The 20,531-nt window shown below is 40.4% G+C and overlaps 1 protein-coding gene across 1 annotated transcript in view; it reads left to right on the top strand.

Moving 5' to 3' along the window:
- Positions 1–20,531, top strand: part of PPP1R1C (protein phosphatase 1 regulatory inhibitor subunit 1C) — a 53,990-nt gene that overhangs the window by 18,653 nt on the left and 14,806 nt on the right. Inside the window, 2 exon segments of the mRNA XM_050339542.1 lie at positions 3,732–3,769; positions 5,457–5,517. Of these exon segments, the coding sequence (XP_050195499.1) occupies positions 3,732–3,769; positions 5,457–5,517 (99 nt within the window).

Here is a 20,531-nt window from a genome sequence, read left to right as displayed (position 1 = left end):
GAAACCCTGTTTGTTTTGCCAGGTATTATCCAGTCTGCAAGAGGTAAGGATCACACTAGGCTCAGACATTATTCACCCAGCATAAGAGAAAGTCCTCTGCTGCTTTTATCTCAGCACAAGTGTAAAAAAACCCTCTAAACAAAGCTTCAATCTTGTTTTTGCATACCTCCACTTTCCAGTACTTGGGTATGGACAAATCCATTATCAGCTCTTCCTACGGTTTCTATTCCACATCTTTGAAACGAAACCACAAAAATTGTCTAGAAATTATTTGAGTAATTAGATCCCTGTTAGGTAATTAGAGCAGATGAGAATAAGTTTAACTGGAAAAAACCATATGTTGAGATTTGGAATACAACACAGCCATATTGTGTTCTGTGAACAATGTTGCATTCTGTGAGGGAGAGAAATGGAGCATCATTAAAAAGACTTCTTCCCTTCCAGCCCCAAAAAGAGAGCAAACCTGTAGGGAGAAGTTATCTACTGAGAACTAGGGTTTTGTTTAATATAAAAGAGAAATAGCTGATCATTTGAATTCACATTCTCTGTGATATAATTGCCTAGTTATAAACATGATAAGTGAATTTCTCATTCTGTATAACTATGATTTTTTGAACAGAATCCTGCCTGCGTAGTAGTCAGTGGGAACTTGAGGATACTGACAAACAAGGGATTTCATCCTGTCCTAGGAATCAAGTGGTATCATAGTCTGCTATTTGTGATTTATTTTCTGATTAATTCCTGACCCTTCTCAGGAGGGATTTATTCTCTAAGAGTTCAGTAAAGAAATTCAGCTTATAATTGTTGATGAATTTGAGGGTGGGAGATGCATGGCTTGTTTGGTTTCTGTGGGTTGGAATGTCTGATTTGCAGTAGGTAACTGATGATGTTTTTTTTACCTTGTACATTCTATTCTCATCATAAAATCTGTTCTCACAGAGGTTTTCTACATGATCTCTTGATACCAGTGAGAGTATTAATTCCTACTTCCATTGACTCTCACAAGGATACTTTCTTAGTGAGACGTGCTTTCATTAGTTAATTTAGATTGCCTTCAAAACATTGTAGGTTACACTGGAAAAGCACTATTTATGCAAGGAAGAATTTTCACACAATTATTAATGTAATCCTTCAGTTAGACCAAGATGGCTCTAAGTACTTCCCCAGGCAGAGAACTCCTGACTGAGCTCCAGCCCACACTGCACTCCAGCTCTGCTCTGTCATCACTAAATTCCCCCTTTTACTGCTGCTACAACCCCATTCTTCCTGTCTCATTGCTACCTCAGCTACACACAGCTACTGTATCTTCCTTCCATGTCCCCTTTGCCTTTCATCTTTTCCTCTAGACAAAGAATTTTTGTTTATTTTCTGCTCTCTGCCTCAGTCTATGTCATTCATAGGGGTCTAGGCTTCCCTTGTTCCCATTTCTTGCCACCTGTCCTTAAAAATCTATATCTCCTCTGGGTCTTGACCATTGTAATGTCTGTCAAAAATAAGCATGTGGTGCTCTTTCTGTCCTCAAAAATGCATGTCACAATATACCACTGACCAAACTGCATCTCCAGCCAGCTCTACATTTCTCTTCATCTCACTTGAAACACTTCATGGCTGCTGCCTCAAGTTTGTATCTTTCATTCCTTTAGGTTAATTTCTGATCTCTCTTTACTGATTTGAAAAATGTGTGTGTGGGGAGGTGTATGTGATTTTGTAAGTCACTCTTAAATGTCCGTGTTTGGTGCTTTTCATTGACACTATTTGCCCCATGGATCTGCATGATTTCTCTAACTCCATATAGGACCAGTTCTTTTTCCCAAAGTTGCCTGTTGTATAAGGGCTGCTGGGTGGAAAGGCTGGAAACTTTCCAATTCTGGTAGTTTTAATGTCACATCACTTAGAACAATAAATGTGCAAGCCCAGAGGGTTACAGTTGTGCACATTCTCAGGATCAAGACCTGAAACCTGACAAAGCTGCTGATCACAGTTTTTGTTCCTTATGCAATTCTCAGCTTCGGTTTACAAAATATATTTTTAATCTGGACAAATTTAGAGTTTTGGGAGGGAATGGGATGTAACTTACTTTTCTTTGTTCTCTTCTGAAAGTTCCGGATTTATTCAAATTTCAGCCTCCGAACTAAATCCAGGATCCTGAGCTAAAAAAAAAAACAACACCATCCAGTGTTGACTCATTAAAGTCTGGCTTTGTTTGGTGTACAACCAATAAAAAAGATTACAAGCACATAAATAATCCCCCATTTGGCCATCCTGACTTCATACCACAAAGTGTTTTATAGAGTTGAATAGACACTGCTATACTGAAATAGGCTCTGCTATGCTTATTTACAGGTAGGGAAGTCAAGTAGTTTAGTGACCTTACTGAAGTTCACACAAATGTCAATGGCAGGAAACTGGCCTCCTGATTGTCCTGTCTAATTCTGTATCTGTGGGATCATGCTTTAGTAATCAGCACTGTTTTCAACTACACTTTTTAACCTTGAGTATGAGGGATTTGAATGCCTTTCATTCAGGTAATGGGAAATACATGCGTTGAAAAATCCAGTAAGCCAATTAATGTTTGCAAGATGCACAGATACAATGGCAAAGAAAGCAATAGAAAATGTGATCCAGCTGCCTGGACTGGCTTGTACCCTCATACACAGCACACCACAACCAGCCAGTATCTACAAAATAAGTCACATAAAGTGATATAGCCTGGATCTTATTCTTCCCTTGTACCTACATTTACAGATTTGCCACACCTTAGTGAAAATGACACACTGATATCTGCAAGTGGAAAATTTTAGAAGGGCGTTGGTGCAGTGAGAGATTGATGTCACTGTTTTTAATGGCATTTTATTTTAGAGCTCCAAACTAGAGTGCATCAAAGATTCTATGTGTTATTCATCAAGTATTTGTGAAATCATTGGCAGAAGACAGACATTGTCTGGCCCTCAACTGTATCAAGACAGCAGTAGCAAAAGAATTTAGCCCGTGCAAAGACTAGTTATATAGTGTGGTTAGGAGGATCCTTGAGCCTCCTCTGCTTCATACAATTTGACTTAGTTGTTCATGCAGATTCTCAGAGATGCTTGTTTTATAAGAAATCTCTAGTTTTTGCCAATTCTACCATGCATATAGTCCAAAGCAAATTAAGACAATAAAAGTAAGAAATTCCAGGAAAAATTTTAGTCCAGTAGTGTAATGAAATTTCTAAGGTGAAAGATTACTCGTTGTTAAACTTTGTTTTGTTAATTTTACATATTACTTCAAGGTGCTCTTCAGTACCAGTATTGTTATATTGATAACCTAAGTGAAGTTATTATAATTGGAGTGCGTAGAGCCCTTTGTGAGTTTGCTGCACGACATTTGGCAATCAAAGCCTTTTCTGACTATAAAAGAAAGTGCAGTCCCTGGGCAAAGCAATCCTGTATCCTGACAGCCCCACTTGCAAGTGCAGAGCCCTGTTGCCAGCCTGGACAGAAGACCTGCTGCTGAAGGCACTCCATTGCTTACTGCTATTCACAGACAAAAAATGGGAGTTAAGTGCTTCAGATGAAGTTCTGATGTCTAAATGCTAATTAAGGCCTCTGGTTTTCTGAGACATACAAAAAAGAAAGAAAAGCTGTAAATCAGAAGGTTAATTTCTTATTTACAACAGTGCTGTAGGGTTGCAAGTGTTAGCACCGAGAAACACTTCTGTACTAACTTTTCTTTTTCCATATCTTTTTCTGTAGAAAAAGATGAGAAGAGAACAAGCATCTCACAGGCAGAGGTAAGTGAATTTTATTTTTCTTTTAAACATATTTATTGTTAAAATAGGTCTATTGTTAAAACCTTTTTGAAACTCAGCCTGATTCATCCTGGTTAATATTTTTGTTTCCATTGCCATGCCATCCTCAGTAACATGGCCCTGTTTTTGTGTGTGTCAGGTCTGCTGGCTCTCCTTCTCCCTGTGGCTTGTAACTGGGAGAGGCAAGCTTCCCTCTGCCTTTCTGCCGTGCCCTAGCAAAGCATAACAACCTTGGCCCAAGGTGCCCCTGCCAGCTAAACCCATCCAAGCATTGCTTTGGATCTACAGGTCGCTGCTGGTCTATAAAAGCATTGCAAACTCCTCCCTACTCTCTCCATCATTTGCCAAGCCTACAGCAGGCAGTGCAGTGATGTTGTTTGCACAAGAGTTAAAAGTGGGCTCCCCAATCTTGTTTTCTAATCTTCCCTTGCATAGTTCCTGCAAATCCCTCATCTCCTTCTCCTTCACCCATTGCCCAGAGCAGCAGGCAGCATTTTAAATAACAACAGGAGGTATTGATTAGTTCAAATTTGGACTCAAATACAGACTTGTAGAGACTGAAGTGAGGATCAACAACCTATCCCATAGTGTGTATAAATAACTTTCTCTTTCCAAAGATGACAATGTTTTATTTATAAATGTTATCATTCCATCCACTGTGATAAGGTAAGGTAATAGTATTGGCCATACTTGTGTGAAAGTGATTCTGTTAAGAGCTGTCTCAAATGTTCCATGAAGAAATAGATATGATTAAAATTCACGGTCTATATAAAAGGCAATTTTAGAAAATACTTAGGAAAAGGCAACATTGTTATGATCAAATATAAATAGAAATTGATTAGCTTGCCTACACACAGCTTTTCCTTAGGCTTTTCCTTAGGAGTGTGATATGGTGCTTATGTCTTCCAAAGCTAGCTATGGGTGTGACCTTATGTAGCTTTATTGTCTTTTGTACATGAACATATTTCACATTGGTATAAAATGAGCACCAATTTAGCTCCTTTCATTTTGCAAAAGCTGCTCTGCTTTAGCACTGAATGTATTCATTAGTTTTTGCTAACTAAACATTGGTAAAATTATACTATTACTCTATGTGTAATTTTGCTACCATTATTTTGGAATACTTTATTTTTTGTGCATAGGTGCAATTTCAGGGCCATAAAAAGTTTAACTGTATCTAAATCTAACACTCAAATCAGTCTCAGTTAAAGACCGAATGATTGGCTGCTGAAGTTATTATCTTAAGTGTAATAGAACACATTGAGAAAGTGAAGGGAGAGAGATTTTCCACTTATTTATGTTAAAATGTATTTATTAATAATTTTAGTTCTACCTTACTTATACAAGTATAAGTTATACTTAATTGGAATATTGGTTAATGTAAATCTTGCAGCTATTTTAATGTATGTAAACATTTATTTGCCTTATGAGAATCAGTTACACAGACTGTTAAAAGCACAGACTATCCAAATCTGATGTTTAACAATATTTTTTTAGGGTGAAGAGTAATTTTCAGTAGTATTGGGTCTCTCTTGCCTGGAAGTCATAGAGAAACTCCTCAGATAGTGTGTGCACCCTCTGAAAGCAGCTGTGGGGCAAGACCCAGAACAGAAAGCTCTCCCTCTGTCCGTCTCTTACCGCCTCTCTCTGTTTTTTCGTCCCTCCCCAGTCCCAGAGCGCCTCTCCCAAGCAGAGGAAGCAGAGTGTCTTCACCCCTCCTGCCCTCAAAGGTACTGTGTGGGTCCTGCCCCTGCCCCTTGTGCCATGGCTCAGTGTCTTCTCTGGCAGAGGAAACACCAGGGTGTGAGCGGTGGCTCTGCCCATGAGCAGCACAACTGCGGGAGGCTCGTGCTCAGCCATCGCTGCCTTCACACTTTGGAGTCACTGTCTGGCATTGACCATCTGCCTGATGCTGACCATTTATTTATCCTCAGCACAGAATCTTGCTGCAGTGGTGAATTTATTTGTAAAAAAAACAAAAACAAAACCAAACAAACAAACAAACAAACAAAAAGTTTTGAGACTTCTATAAGTTTGCTATAACAGATAATTCAATGCCAAACTTTGAAGAGAGTTTCTTGAATATGTAAAATCTATTAGTGCTGGCCCCATAGGGTTCTCTGTTTCTTATTTAAACCACTCCACCATCTTCTGTCTCCCTTTCCAGGCAGCTGTGAAAAGGAGAATAGCCAAAATTGTGGGATACGTATCTGATCATAGGAAGTGTGAAGCCTTTCTTGGGAAGATGAGATATAATGAGAAGTCTTGCTAAACGTTTCAAGGGCTAACATGCTTTTAGAAATACAAAAGCAGCAGGAATATCAGCTGGGATCAGAGCAACTACACTTAGGCCTTGCTTCTTAAGTAACTGAACAGAGTTTGACTTGATGGTGCTTGCACTGAAGCAAGATCTATAGTGATTCACTAGCACTTCCAAGTGACATTTGTCAAGAAGAATTATTTTCAGAGTGCAGACCAAAGGCTATTCTGCCAAGTGACTCTTGATAATGAATACATAAATTTGCCTTTGTCTGCCTAACATAATTTATTACCTGGCACAAAAGGTAGGATATCTGATTCATTGTGTGGAATACTGCTGCTGTTATTAGGTGATTTACCATATCAGCCTATCATACAGTTCTATGTGTCTCATTTTGTAGCTTCAGTTCTCTAGTATTTGTCTTGCACACTGTTAAAACATCACTCAGCTGTCGCAAAAGACTTACTATCTATTTGTCAAAATGGGCTAAAGTGTGTGTACTGAATATTAGAAATAATTTTATTAGAGTCAATTACAATAATTTTTGTGGAAGGAAAATGCTCTGCAGGGATAAAAATAATACCTATTGATCTCACTGCTGTATTATTTTCCTTTACAAGCCTAAACTAAATACTGTGCAAATGAACAGCTATGTAAAATAGGTCCTTGTATCTTCATTCAAGGACTGCAGCCAATGCAGAGTTACCTGTAACACTCTGCTGAGACCCGGGAAGTGCCTGGCATAATTTATTTCTGCACCAACTTAATTCTCAGGGAAGAGTACAAAAGTAGGAGAGCATGTGATTCAAAATAGATCATAGCTAACCTGAAATATCTTGTCAACTGCACAAAGCAGAGCACAGAATGCCTCTGAGGCTGTTATTAATGGAAGGTGGGATAGACTATAATCCAGTACCTTACAGTCAAAGCTGGAGATAATAAAGGTAGTGAACAAGAGGGACAAATATTTTCATTTGTTATCTTCTCTGGCGTTTTAGTAGTTTTTAGCTACTATTAACTCAAGTTCCCAGAAACAGGCCAACCTCACAGACAGTTGCTGAGCCGAGACAGCAGGTGTATGTGGAGAGCTGTGGGAGAGATGAGGGGTCATGGCAGGATCTTCTCTATGCCTGCAGCAGAAAGGGGTCAAGAGAAACCGCGAGCAGAGTTGTGCTTCAGCCTGACTCCAAATCTCCTAGTAGCTCTTGACACTGTAATTTCTTCTTTGGACTGAAAGTATTTTTGCTGCAGTTTTTGTAAGTTTCTTTAAACAGTTACAATACTGGATGAGAGAAAGTTTGCTGGTTTCTGAATTTGTAGCTAAGCTGAAGAGAGAAAGTAAATGAACCTGCATGTTGTGGTTGTAGGAACCTACATAAAATATGAAATTGTAAACATGCTTGAAAAGAGCAGAAACAACATCAGACAACAGTGATGACTAGTTACAATACCAGAACTATAGTACATGTTACATGAAATATGCAAATACATGAAAATATATGCAATAAATGCAAATACAGTACTGCTGAGGTTCTACATGTCATGGTAAATATATGAAGATCAGCTTCTTAGGTAAATTGCCCAGGGAAGGGGTTCACATTGCCCAGAGAAGTTTTGAATGCTCCATCCCTGGAATTATCAAAGGCCAGGTTTTTTGGGACTTTAAGCAACTTGGTCTAGTGGGTGACATCCCTGTCTATGGCAGGGGGGTTGGAACGAGATGGTCTTTAGTGTCTCTTACAACCCAAACCATTTGATGATGCTGTAATTCTATGATGTGATATACATATGGGCATATTTTTCTTCTCTGCCATAGCATTTACTAAACTAAAATTCAGTGTTATGGTCTGTTGAAGATAATCCCCAAATATTTCAGTCCTATCGTTACAGCAGTTTACTCTAGCTCAAGGCTGGCCTGTGGCTGCTGCAGCAAGCTGTAGCAAACCTGCGTGTCTGCAGAGCCTGTGTCATGTTATGGTGCAGCAGGCAGGTTCTTATTACTAGATATCTTTGTGTGCTTTGGCTCCTGCTTTTATTTTCCTAAATGAAAATACACCAGAGTTCCTACAGATAGAATAAATAGCTGACTCATCTCGGAGCGTTGTTCTTTTTACTGGAATACAGTGTGCTGGAAAAATCAATGTGAGAGCTATTGATTTAAGTGGTAATCTGGAGAGGGACTGAGCCAGCCAACCAGATAACAGCTCAGTATGGTGTGCTTCTTAGTATTATATTACCAAACCTAATGGATGTCAAATAGGTTTTCCATTTTACTTTCATAGATATTCCTTCTTCTAACCTGCCACACTAGTGTTTGTTAATTCCATGCTCTTATGCAGCAAGCAATGTTAGCTCAAGTCAGTATCTGAAGACTACACCAAACTAATCCATCATATTTTCTGTATGTTGTGATTTACATCCTCACAGTTTTTTCTAGGTATAGCAGCACTCTTAACTGAGGATTCATTATTTCTATCTCCCTTGTTAGTGTAATTTTTACTTCTGTTACTCAGGATTTATGCCTGAGCTTCCAGTTCTCTCATGCTTTAAGCTCTCAATCTTCATGTGCAGAGATTGGCTTGAACCTCCCTATGAAAAATACCATAAAAGCAATCAGACAAATATTTCACAATTTGAATAGTCTCCAGTATTACCTGGGGCAATCTTTCCCAGTCAGTTCTCATTGTGTAAGGCCCTTTTCTCCTCTTTAGTAATCTGCTTCTTGTTCTGTGTGACAAACCCAAGAATCCTCTGGTCCTTTTCCTCTGTACCAAAGTAGATGTCCAGCTGTTTTAGCACAAAGATCTGTCCATCCATCCATGCACAAACAGCATCTTTAGAGATATCTTCATTATTCTGGTTGGTGGGTTAGAGTAGCCCCTGGAAGTCTTGCTGGAACCTCACCCTTTTCCCCTCACACTTGCCAGAGAAGTCTATAGTGGGATAATAAACCTTACAAATAGAGAGGAACCAGGTGAAGGCAGCTTAGACTGCCAAGGCAGAAATAGATTGCACTTATCCCAGGTAATGGTGCTTCCTTGATGTCTCATTACCACTTGAAAATTAAGAGCACATTTGAGTCTCAGAGCTGCAACTGCAGCTTTCCATCCCAAAACATACTTTGTGCCAAGGCAGGTTTCCTTTTACCTAGGTAGTCATGTTTTGTTTGGTATCTCAGCTCATCCTTGCAAGGAAATGCAGAGAGCAGTGACAGGAAGAAAGCCTTACAAAGACAAATGGAAGACAGCCTGAGCTGTTCCCAAACCTGCATTACTCCCTAGAGTTCCCTCTGCATTATCTACCAGCTATTGCTATTAATACTGGTGGCTATTTAAGTACTATCAAGGTCTCCCCTGTGAAGGAAGTACACATTCCCAAGAGGATTTCATTAACAGCAAGTCTACCGGTGTGGATGTGCTAGAGGTCAGGGAAATAGGAAACCTTCACTAATCTTAGTTCACCCTATGAGAAGCTGTTTAGATCAGATCAAGACCCTACCAATTTCAGCAGGCTTTAAAGAAAGTTCCCGTTGCTGTCTGTGTTCACTGGGCCACCTCTGTGATGAGCAGCCATCAAATCATAATTAAAGTCTTTCCCCACAGAAGTGAAATGTATGTTTGACTGTTTTCCCTCTCAGCCTTTTGGGAAATACATGTTTTAAATTCCCCTCTTAATATATTTTTCTTTGCATAGAAACAAAGACTTTTTCTTGAGATAGGCCCCAGTTACAAGATTTGAAATGGGATTAAATCTGATTTGTTATAAATTTAAGGAACATTCAAAGACATCATTTTGGTTTGAGTCATTAAAACAGCCAGAACTCACTGGCTGTTCCCAAAGTGTTCAGACCCAGGGATTTGATACATGCATAATTCTAGTATTTACAATGATGGTTGATATTAAATGAGCTCTTTCTAACTTCTGCCATGAATTTCAGATGCTTGGCTTGTTTAGTGCCTGCTTGTTCTTCTCTCCAAAGGAAACAACATGCAGAATAAATGATTAAAATCATGATGTCCCTCCTGAAATATGTAATTTATTAGAAGCAATTAGTACAGTATGTGGCCCTCATCCAAATTTGTAACCCCTTAGGCCAGCTTGATGATGTCTGATGCATCTCATTACTTTGTGACTGAAGATTAACAACGAACATGGGTAGAGTCTGGAGACATGAAGGATTATTGTTAGTATGGTAAGCACTGAGTTTGGAGCCCACGAGAATCATTGTGGAACAAAAATCTCAGGCTAGATTTACTTCAAGTGGCAGAGGAATGAAGTTTTTAAGTCTTCAGTGGTGACTGGAGAAACTTGTATCATTGTATGGGCTGCCTTCTTACATGGCAAACTCTGTGAAGAGCTTCTGGTGTTAACTAAACATATCAGTGTAAGAACATGAAGAGTGACATTGTGCTAGAAAGAAAAATACCATGTCTTTTTTTATTGTTGTTTCTGCTTCAAACATGGGCTCAAATTTAATTTTTAGGAAATTAATGTTAGCCACAATATAAATCATCTTACAGTTATCATCAAGGCCAAGCTGGTGCTCAGTCAAACTTTTCTTGTGTGGGTCAGTCACTTTGGCTCAGTGTGTTACATTTTCCCAATCTCTCCAATGATGATCCTTTTTCAAAGACCTCTGTGCTACATGAGCCATGAGGCCAGAACAGAAGGAGATGATTTTCAACTATCCTCTCAATCCTGAATGTGTAGTTTAAAGCCTCCTGCCTTTTCCAGTAGGCTAAAGGGCTGTGATAACTGGGCAGAAAGCAGGCACTGTCTGGTAGCTGAAGCAATTCCCAGGGCTGGGGCAAAGTCTTCCTCTAACTGCTTAGCAGAGCTGCCATATTCCTGGGGCATCTGTTCCTTAGCCAGGTGGCACCCATTCTTCAATATATTTATTTTAGGTGGAAGATCTATCTCAATATGTAATTTCTTGGGTGACAGAAGGCTAAGCTCTGCCACATTATTTGCGTGTGCTATTCTTGTTTGTTCATGTGCTGTGATGTGACAAAGTGCCATCAGTACATTTGGGTTCCTGGGTGGAAGACCCGTGTCTGCCTGGACCTTCTGTAGCACTGGGAATAGAAGATTTATGCTGCAGTCCTGTATCATTGTGTCTTTTCCTTTTTCCTTAATCAAGTCCAAAAAAAGAAAGGTGCAGCTTCAGTTTCAAAACTAGTTGTTCTCTTCATTTATATACTGTTCTTACCTCTATCCTAGTCAGATGCACCTTGATGCAACCATACCACTTGATGCAGGATGGCCTTGAACAAATTTCCTGGCTATCTTTACAAAGATGCTACCTTCCAGCGCCTGGTCTCTTTCCTATTCACTCTACCCTCCTCTCTAATTCCTCAGACTTGTACAGTAGGATGATGACAGTAGATACAATTAAAAAAAAAAAAAAAAAAGCCCTAAATTAATTAGTGAATCACTGCCTTGGTGATAGGGATGCATTAGATTGCTGCCATCTCAAGTTCAGTTGGCTGCCACCATTATGCTACTGCCCAAAATGTTGGCAGACACTGCCGTAGTCTGTATTTAATTTCTTACTGTTGGCAGCTTTGAATACATTTCTCTTCACACAGCTGGCGGCTCCTGTTTCAAAACGGCTCTGGCCTTGGCTGCTATAAATACTGCAGTACCTATAGAGAGACCGAGGTGTTCAGTGGAGACTAAGCTTGACATCTGTTCTACAGCAAAGCTGGGATGTTTGTGTTATAACTTGTCATCTGCCACTATTACCTAGAGTGAAAAAGAAAAGGCTGTGCCGAGCACTAATGTCAGTCCCTGAATTACCACGTGTGGTAACACGGACCAAAGTCTGAGGGAGTATTTCCACTGACTTCATTCAGCTCAGTGTAAAGTCCAAGTATCTGATAATTCCTTCTAATCTTTGTGCAATGAATGATAAACTGGCCCCCTCCGAAGGGTACAGCTTTATTTTTATGATAGAAACTAATCTTAGAAATATCAGTGCAACAGCATTTATGACTTGAAAATAGTGTTATTAAACATTGTTGTATGAAATATAGAGCTGTGTAAACATCATACTGTTTCTAAGCAGTAACATAATCAACAACATTAAAAAGGCAACCTTTTAAGAGATAACAAAATATTATAGAAAAAGAATAGTACATAGTACATATTTTAAAATGTAAAGTAGAAAGCCCAGAGAGGGCAGCATTTGTTGTTCTGGTTACTTTATATCATAAGATATAGTGAAATTAAAAAGATTTTGGCAGTGTTGTGTTCCGAATTGAAACAGCTTTTGAAGAAAAGATAATATTGAGAAGATGTGAGGTTCTTATGAAGCCAGTCATTTAAGAGGGTATTAAATTTTATTTCCTGGCTTTAACTGTGTGTTCTACACTGGACATTAACAACCAAGCCTCATGGCAGCCACTGACTCCAGTGAGTCCTATTGTAGTAAATAATAATTGCCCCTTTGTTTCATCTAAAGCATTATAAATCTGGAATTTGATCCCAAGCATGACAGAAAAATGAAAACCTAGATTACATGTTGCTGCTCCTGTTCAGTGTTTGACATATCCTGGGCTCCTGGACAGGAGGTGCAGGATTGTGCATTCTGTGGAGGCAAGTGCATTTGTCAGGTCCTCACTGCTCCTTGGCTCTGTGCCACAAATCAGGCCCTCTGGGGAGAGCACATTGCTCCTACAGCATTGCCAGGGGGTCTGCAGATGGGGAAACAGTGGGGGAGCTTGCTCAATTTATATTAGGGTCTTCTGGAGATAGAGATAGATGCAGTGTGAAAATACAGAGGTACCTATCCAAATAGTATATTTCTAAAAGGTCTCCATAGTATGTGGGCTGCTGCCTCATTTAATTTACCCTTAAAAGAAAGTCCTTCCCTACATTTGTATCTAACTGCATATTTCTACAGTTCTTCTTTGTCTATTAATGCCTCCTCTCCATGTAGTCAGATTTCACTTGTAAAAACCCCCCACCCCCTAAGGCAAAGCTGTCGAAAGACAGAATGACAAGCTACAGGCAAGCTCAAGGTTAATAGTGAATTTGTGTAACATGAATGGCACCACCGTGCATTGAGCAGTGGCATTAGCGTGACACAGCAAAATCATTCCATGACCTTCCAGCTAAGATTCCATCAGCTGAGCTGGTCCTTACAAGCATGTGTAAGTAGGCACAGGCTCACAGCCTGTCACCAGAGCTTCCACCACTTGCACTCACTCCTCCTGGGATCAGAGCTGAGGGGTTTGAAAAATGCAATGATTTCCATGAGAGTAGCTCCTGGCCACAAGCTGCTCTTCCAGGGACACTAGCTCACAGTCAGCTGTTTTGCTTCCTACCATCAGGTATCACCCCGACTCAAGTCAATGTCCAAGTAGTGGGTTAGCTTTGTAATATCTCCGTCTCTGAACAACAAGGTTCTTATTTCTGGGGTTAGGCTAAGAGAAACCATGAGAAACCATAAGAAACCATGGTCCTGATTCTTAGGAACCATCTGTGTTAGGTTTCCTGTGGTGGGGATGTTGTCTGGTTTTTTAGTGTTTGAGGTTTTTTTCCTTTAGAAGTGGAGGCCTATTAGTCTGAATTTATTGAAAAACAAAAATTTTCTACAGAAAGCCATGTGGTTCTACTCCCCTCCATAATTTCTCCCTTTCTTCACCCCTTGGGATGCGACATTGCCCAGTTTAGCAAGAACACAGAGTTCCCTAAACCATCCACCAGAGCTTTGGCATGGAGACAAGAACATGAGCAGCCTGAAGATTTCAACCACATCCTTTCAGACTCGCAGCTAGGACTGAACACTCTGGTGAATTATGTGTGTGACTGTGACCAGAAAAACACAGGAAATACTGCAGCTAGCATATGGATCTGAAAAGGAATTCATTTTCCTGTGAGCTGCACAGGCCAGGAGGATGTTGTTTAAAGGCTCTCATCTGGTGTAGCTGCTAATTTTTCTTGAAACAGAGGGAGCATACTTCAGGCTTTTCAGTGCTCCCCCAGCCTATGAGCCAGTGTTATTTCATGGGTCTTTTATAACCAGAAGAGATGATCAGCAGGCTCTGAGAAATCTACAAAGTATCTTTAGAAATACAATTAAAGAAATTGTGGGATCTAGTGACTGCCCAGAAGGAAAACACACACCTAAAATGCTTGCTGTGATTCTCCCAGCCCAAGGTACACCATTACTGTGTATGTTGGCACACAGCAAGAAGTACATATATACACGTGTGGTAAACCCTGAAACGGTGCTGGGCTACTCCCTGCCACGGCATCTTTCCAGGTGACAGGGACACAGGACACACCAAGATTGCTCCTGTCCCTGGAGAGCAGTTGGCAATGCATAGGAAACCCGTAGGCACCTACCCGGCCTAGCTGGGACTGTGTCCAGTTCGAGACGTCAGTCACAAGGAAGAAGAGGCCAGTTTAAACCAGAGCAGGGAAAGCTGGCAGGAGCGGAACACGCTGCGGAGGGACTGGGGCGGCGGGGCAAGCAGCTGCATCCCAGCATACGAGTACCCACGGGCCAGACATCGCCTCCAAAGGCAGTGGGAGGCACCAGGCTCTTCTTTTTCTTTCAACAATGAAGAGAAATTATGTAAACTCAGCTTTCGATCTCCTTGCGAGCCATAAGAAAACGGGGATGTTAAAAATTAAGTCAGTGGCATTTTTGGCATGCAGGCTCCCCCTGGTGACTCCTCGGTGCAGCTCCACTCTTGGATGGCAACGGTTTTAAGTGGAATTATATTAAATCTGAGTAATTTCAACGCAAATTATACCAGCGATTTTTCCCAAATCCCATGAGTGATTAGAGCCTGACTTTTCTTCCAGCTGACTTTTAGCGAGATGGAAAGTAAGTTTTAAAACTCATTTTTCAAGAATTGGTGACTGTGATCTGAATGTGTCTAAACCTTTAGAGAAGAGTCTACCTTTTTTATACTTTATCTATATTTTGCACAATGAAATTGAGTAAACTGATATTCTGGCTGTGCTTCCCAGAAAAAATGAGAGCAATACTTGTTTTCAGGCTCTGACAGTTCTGAGTGCCAGATAATGTGTTTCTATGGTGTAATTACATTCTGGTTGTACTGGATGCTGGCTCTGGGGTATTTTGGTGCCTTAGGCAAACCAGAAGAGGTAGGTTTCTTAGAAGCTCAAGCCACTCACACAATAAAGAACCACAAAAGATTTTGCCACGATGTTTTGCTGCGCATAGCAACTACAAAGTGAGACCAGTTGTATCTATTGCAATGCAAATAGTTTGTGGTGACTGCATTTGATATTGACTTATGGGTTTCTTAACATTGGTTTTTAATTTGCCAGCAATCAAAATAGTTAAATATAAGAATTTGGTGGGGTTTCAGTTGTCCGTTAGCTGAACAATTTAAAATGAAAATATTTCAGATTTAAAATATTACTAAAGATGTCAAACTAAACCTTTCACTGTTCTCTTTTCTCCTCTCCCAAAAGATCAGAGACACTCTGTCAGACACTGGTGTCTAAGCTAGGACTTTGATTTAACTGAATTTTTGTACCAGAGAAGCACTCTGGTTGTGCATAAGCATTGTGTACTAAATTGTTTTAAACTTGTTTTAAGGGTGTGAAAATCTATCTATATTATTGTGAAAAACACCATAAATTGCTGCACTGTGGTTTGTCTCCCTTGACTCAAGGGATTTGTACCCTTCCTCTGTGGAAATTGTTCCTTGCATGAAACCGATGCTGTTCTCTATCTCCCTTTGAAGTCTCTGTGGTTGGGCAGTTTGGAGAATTGTTCTCCACCAACCAGGTGTTTCTGATTCAATGTTGTGTAGAAAAGAGTCACTGCTTTCCCATCCCCCTTCCCACTTGCCCACTGACCAGGGTGTGTGTTTGATCACAGTTTATCCCTTGGTTAGGACTAACCAGCATATCTGCTTCCTCCCCTTCCTGCTGACAGCTGCACTGGGACTTAACAGATCACCAACCCTCTCTTAAGGGTTAAAGGCATCAGCTTGCATTTGGGTGGGCTCTTCAGCAGGATCCCCAGCAAGCGGATAAACAGCACCTGCCCATTTGCTCCTGTTTTGCTGCTGGTTTGCTGATGAGGCAGCCCAGCTCCATGGGGCCAAGCTCCCCATGCCTCTGGTGCCACCAGCCTGGCTGGTGGACAAAGCCATCTGGCTGTCCAGGCTGGTCTCCCGCTTCAGTTTCAGGTTGGTGAGGACCCCACCTAAGTCTCTGAAAGTTGCTGTGTGCTGCAGGACCTCATGGTGTTTATTCTCTAGCTTTGATATCAAATCTCAGTCCTCACAAGCAGCTGCACGAACCTACTGGGAGATGTGCTGACCCTGCTCTTCAGAGCAGCCTGGTGTATCTGAGAAGATTCCAGCAGATGAAAATATTTGCATAGTCTCAGACTTGATCAACAAGGTGAGTAGGTCAAAATGATGAGAGATCATGCAGGGTGTATTGGTTACTCAGTCTGAAGAGCTGTAATTGGACAAGGTTAAAAGGTTAAAACCAAAGCTTCTTAGCATATCTAAACCCTACAAACCTATTATATGAGAGAAAGGACATGCTTTTCTTGTTGTATGAGTTTATTTTTTAGGATAACAAGGTAAGCAGTCAAGTTGCAAAGTGCTTGTTAGTGTAAGATCTCACAGCTACACCTGCCCAAGAGCTTTCTTCTCTCTTGAGGCCAGCTGGCTCCACACAGCCCACATGCACACCGCAAACCCTTTTATGCTCCCAAGTCATGGGAGTCATCCAAAGCACGCAGTGAAAATGATCACTGGCTGATGCCTACACCGGGCTAGGAGCTTTGTGCGTGACAGCTAATTGTCACAGATAAATCTGGGGACGTGGGCTAATGGTTGCTCAGGGCAGCCAGAGATCAGTGCACAGAGCTCTTTAGTGTGTTTTTAGCTGCAGTCTACAAGACTTGGGTTCTCAGGGGCTAGCATGCATTTCGTAGTTGAACACTGGGAACGGTATTGAAAATTAGGGAACCCATCTGCCAGAGATGCAGTTTTATATATAAATACAGTTATGTCACGAAACAGTAATGATAGGCACTTTTTTTTTTTTTGATGACTTTTTACCGTGCAGTGGTAAAACAGTGGAACAAGTTGCCCAGAAAGCTTATGGAATCTCCATCCTTGGAGAAAATCAAAATCTGACTGAATACAGTCCTGGGCAACCTGCTCCAGCCCACCCTGCATTGACTAGACAATCCCTGGCAGTACCTTCCAGCCACAGCAGTTTTACTTGTAAACTGTTCACAACACAGTATATGACAACACCATGAAAATATCATCCCACAGTTGCCTATATCTGAATTTCACCTTTTAGTCTAACGGGTGACATATTTTGTGGAAGTACGTTCCCTGCTTCTGGAAGAGAGGTCTCTACATGTCAGTTTATCTGGGTGATCCTTGTCTTAGGAAAATGTCTCAGAAGCAAGAATTAGGACTAGAGTAGGCTGTAAGCCCCATATAAATTAGCTCTTAAAATGACAAAAAGCTCTCTAGCACCAAGGGAAAACAGAAGAGAGACTGCATCTGATCTTCCAGAAATACTCCTACGGAGTTCAGCTGGCTTGATTCGTGGCTCATACCATAGGCTCTTCTTTGGTTAGCATGAAATGCCTGCTGCAGAAGGAGAGGGGAGGAATTAAAGCCATCTTCAGCTTCAGTCTTCTGAAATGGATCCCAGCTGCTTGAGATGATCTCAGCAACTCCCAGGCACTGAGGTGATGGAAACTAAAGAGGCTCATTCTTTCTGACGGATTCCTGCTTGGGTGTAAGTACTACAGTTACAGTACCTGTAACATGAAAAATAGTAATTGACTGCTATTCATGTGCCATCCATGAAGCAACTGCAATGGGGATAATTTGATGTAAACACCAACCTATCAATCACTTGTTTAATCATCACAATGTTGTTGTAATTTTGAAGTTGTTTATAAAATACTTGAACTTTCAACGTTTACAATGTTACTGATACCAGGCTATGCTGATGCCAAAATCCTATCTTTGTCATCAGAAGAAGGATCACAATTAAGACTATCATTATAACTCCGTAGAGGACTCATCAGCAAATTAATAGAGAAGCTTATAGACTTCTGACAAAAAGAAAACAGATTGGATTAATTAAAAGTGAGAGCCACACAACACACGGAAGTAGAGCAAAGAACCACTATCTTGGAATGTTGGGTGACCAAGGAAGATTTTGCTCCTGTCTTCTTTTTGAAAACTCACTGCAAAGCTTTTCCTCCTTATCCTAAAAATATCAGGCTGCACAGAATATTCAGCAAGAGATTTAAATCAACCTTTAACAAATTTTGTTCTGTATTGCCCCAGACCACAGAAAGAAGTAATAGCCACAAAAAGGATAACAAAAATAGAAAATATGGATCCAGAATATAACCTGAAAAGAATGCTGAGGATACCATGCCAGGCCTGGGGATGAAATATAAGAAGGTATGAAAAAGCAAAAGCTTCTAAGTCATTACATACAGGACTTCATTCACCCCATCACATACTCAGGCTTCTTCTCCTCAGTATTACAGCCTCCCCTTCTCTTTCAAGTATTCTCTCCCCTAAGGATGTGGCGGTAAGATTTTTCCTCAATTGCTTAGGGTTCTTCACCTCAGAAAAATCCCCATTGCAGCCAAAATATAAAACAGTAGAGCCACATTGCAGTTGTCCAGGAAAGAGCGAGCAGCTGGATAATGCTGTCAACTAATGCTGAAGTCAGATGAGAATGCCTAAAGAAAACTGAAACACAACTTCTTGGAAAGGGCTCATGGGCAGATGAAAATGTTTTGTAAAGCATTTTTTTCCAGTAAGGTTTTGAAGGAAAAAAGCTTAATTTCCATTGTGCTTTGAATGTGTATAAAAAATCAAATTCATTTTCCTATAGCATGTCTAGATATTTATGTTTAACAAACTAGGCAAAACTACATGTTTTGATACTGCTAATATCAGTTGTTTTTGGTGGGGGGGTTCCTTTTACTTTTTATTCATAAAGGGAAATGTGAAATTTCAGGGTTTTTTTCTAATTGTGAACAAACAAAAATTGTGCAGCTCCAAGGAAATGCAAATATTCAGCTATTGAAATCTACTACTTTCATTTTTAGAAGTGCTCTGGGATGAATCCATCCTGCTTAAACCAAGTCAGGCATGGAGTTACTCTGGGTTTGTTATAGATTGCCTAGTGAAAAATCAGGCCCTAGAAGTCTTTCTTCTGACCAGACAAGGAATCATAAACAACTGCATTTGACATTAAAGCACTTAAAGGTGGATAGACACCTATACTTATCTACAAGCCCAGGCTGGCCTTGGACATCCCGTGGGGACAGTTTTTATGTTGTCACAGCATTGAGCAGAAAACAAGGGAAAAAGAGAGAAGAGGAGGACCCCTTTTGTAAACACCCCTGATTTCAAGGCTTGGAAAGGACCCCTATTTTTATATAATTCAATCTCTGGCATAAAGCACAGCCTTCAACATAATTCTACACTTCATCCATATTTTAGGTTGAATGATGGCGTATATTTTAGAATGCAGAAGTTAAGACTTCTCATGAAAGTTCAGATTTTTCTAATTATTCTTAACTTTTCCCATATTACTTACAGGAGGTAGAAAAATAACATTGTTTCATTTAGTACATAGCAGTCTATATAACTAAAATTTGTCTTTTCCCTAACTCTAAACAGACTTACCTGCTATAGCTGAAATATTGAGCATCATTTCATATCATCTTTGGCATCAGCTTTCCCAAGTCTTCGCTGATGTGATTTTTTAGCTGTAAAACCTTTTCCCACTTTTAGCCTTCTGGCTTATTTTAAGATAGTCAGCCTACAGAGTGTCTCCAACTGGATACATAAACTATCCAGCAGAAGCATGTGGCGAATCATGACAGAAGTTGCCTAGGAAAATATAAGATGATTTAACTTAAAGAAACCACACTTAGAAAATGTTACTCATAAACTTTTAAGTTCAGTGAGTTCTAATGCATACTTTGTGACAGTAGCAGAGCTTTGGCTTCTGTTATTATGATTCAGGTTTGAAAATGCGGCCTTTCATTTGATCAAATTACTGTAATCCTTTGACATAAGTGAACAATTCTACCATCTTGTGATTTTGACCTACTCTTAGGCAGACAGCTGCCTGACTGAAAGTGGTGCTGGTGTCAAAAGTGAGAGTTTAGCAATTCCAGCAAAGAAACACCGGTAAAATCTGCCTTCCAAACAGCTGCCTTCTCAGAGGAGGTTCTGACCATCTAAAAAGCTTCCCAGGACCTGTCAAAGCACAGCATCTTTGAAGGTCTGCCTGTGCTGGTTGAGTTCAAGCACATTTATCAACAGCTTTAAGCCTCTCTCTGAGCTATGAAAAATTGGGATGAAAATATGTCCGCTGAAAAACCGTAATCCTCTCCTGATTCAGCCTCCGGCTGCCAGTCAGACCAGAGACATGCAGGAGGAGAGCCTTGCAGTGCTGTCTGGATTCATTACT

This window comes from Myiozetetes cayanensis, unplaced genomic scaffold (assembly GCF_022539395.1).
Source record: "Myiozetetes cayanensis isolate MyiCay16 unplaced genomic scaffold, myiCay2020 scf9, whole genome shotgun sequence".
NCBI lineage: Eukaryota > Metazoa > Chordata > Aves > Passeriformes > Tyrannidae > Myiozetetes > Myiozetetes cayanensis.
Note: the sequence above shows the minus strand (reverse complement) of the source record. Positions and strands in the feature narration are given on the sequence as shown.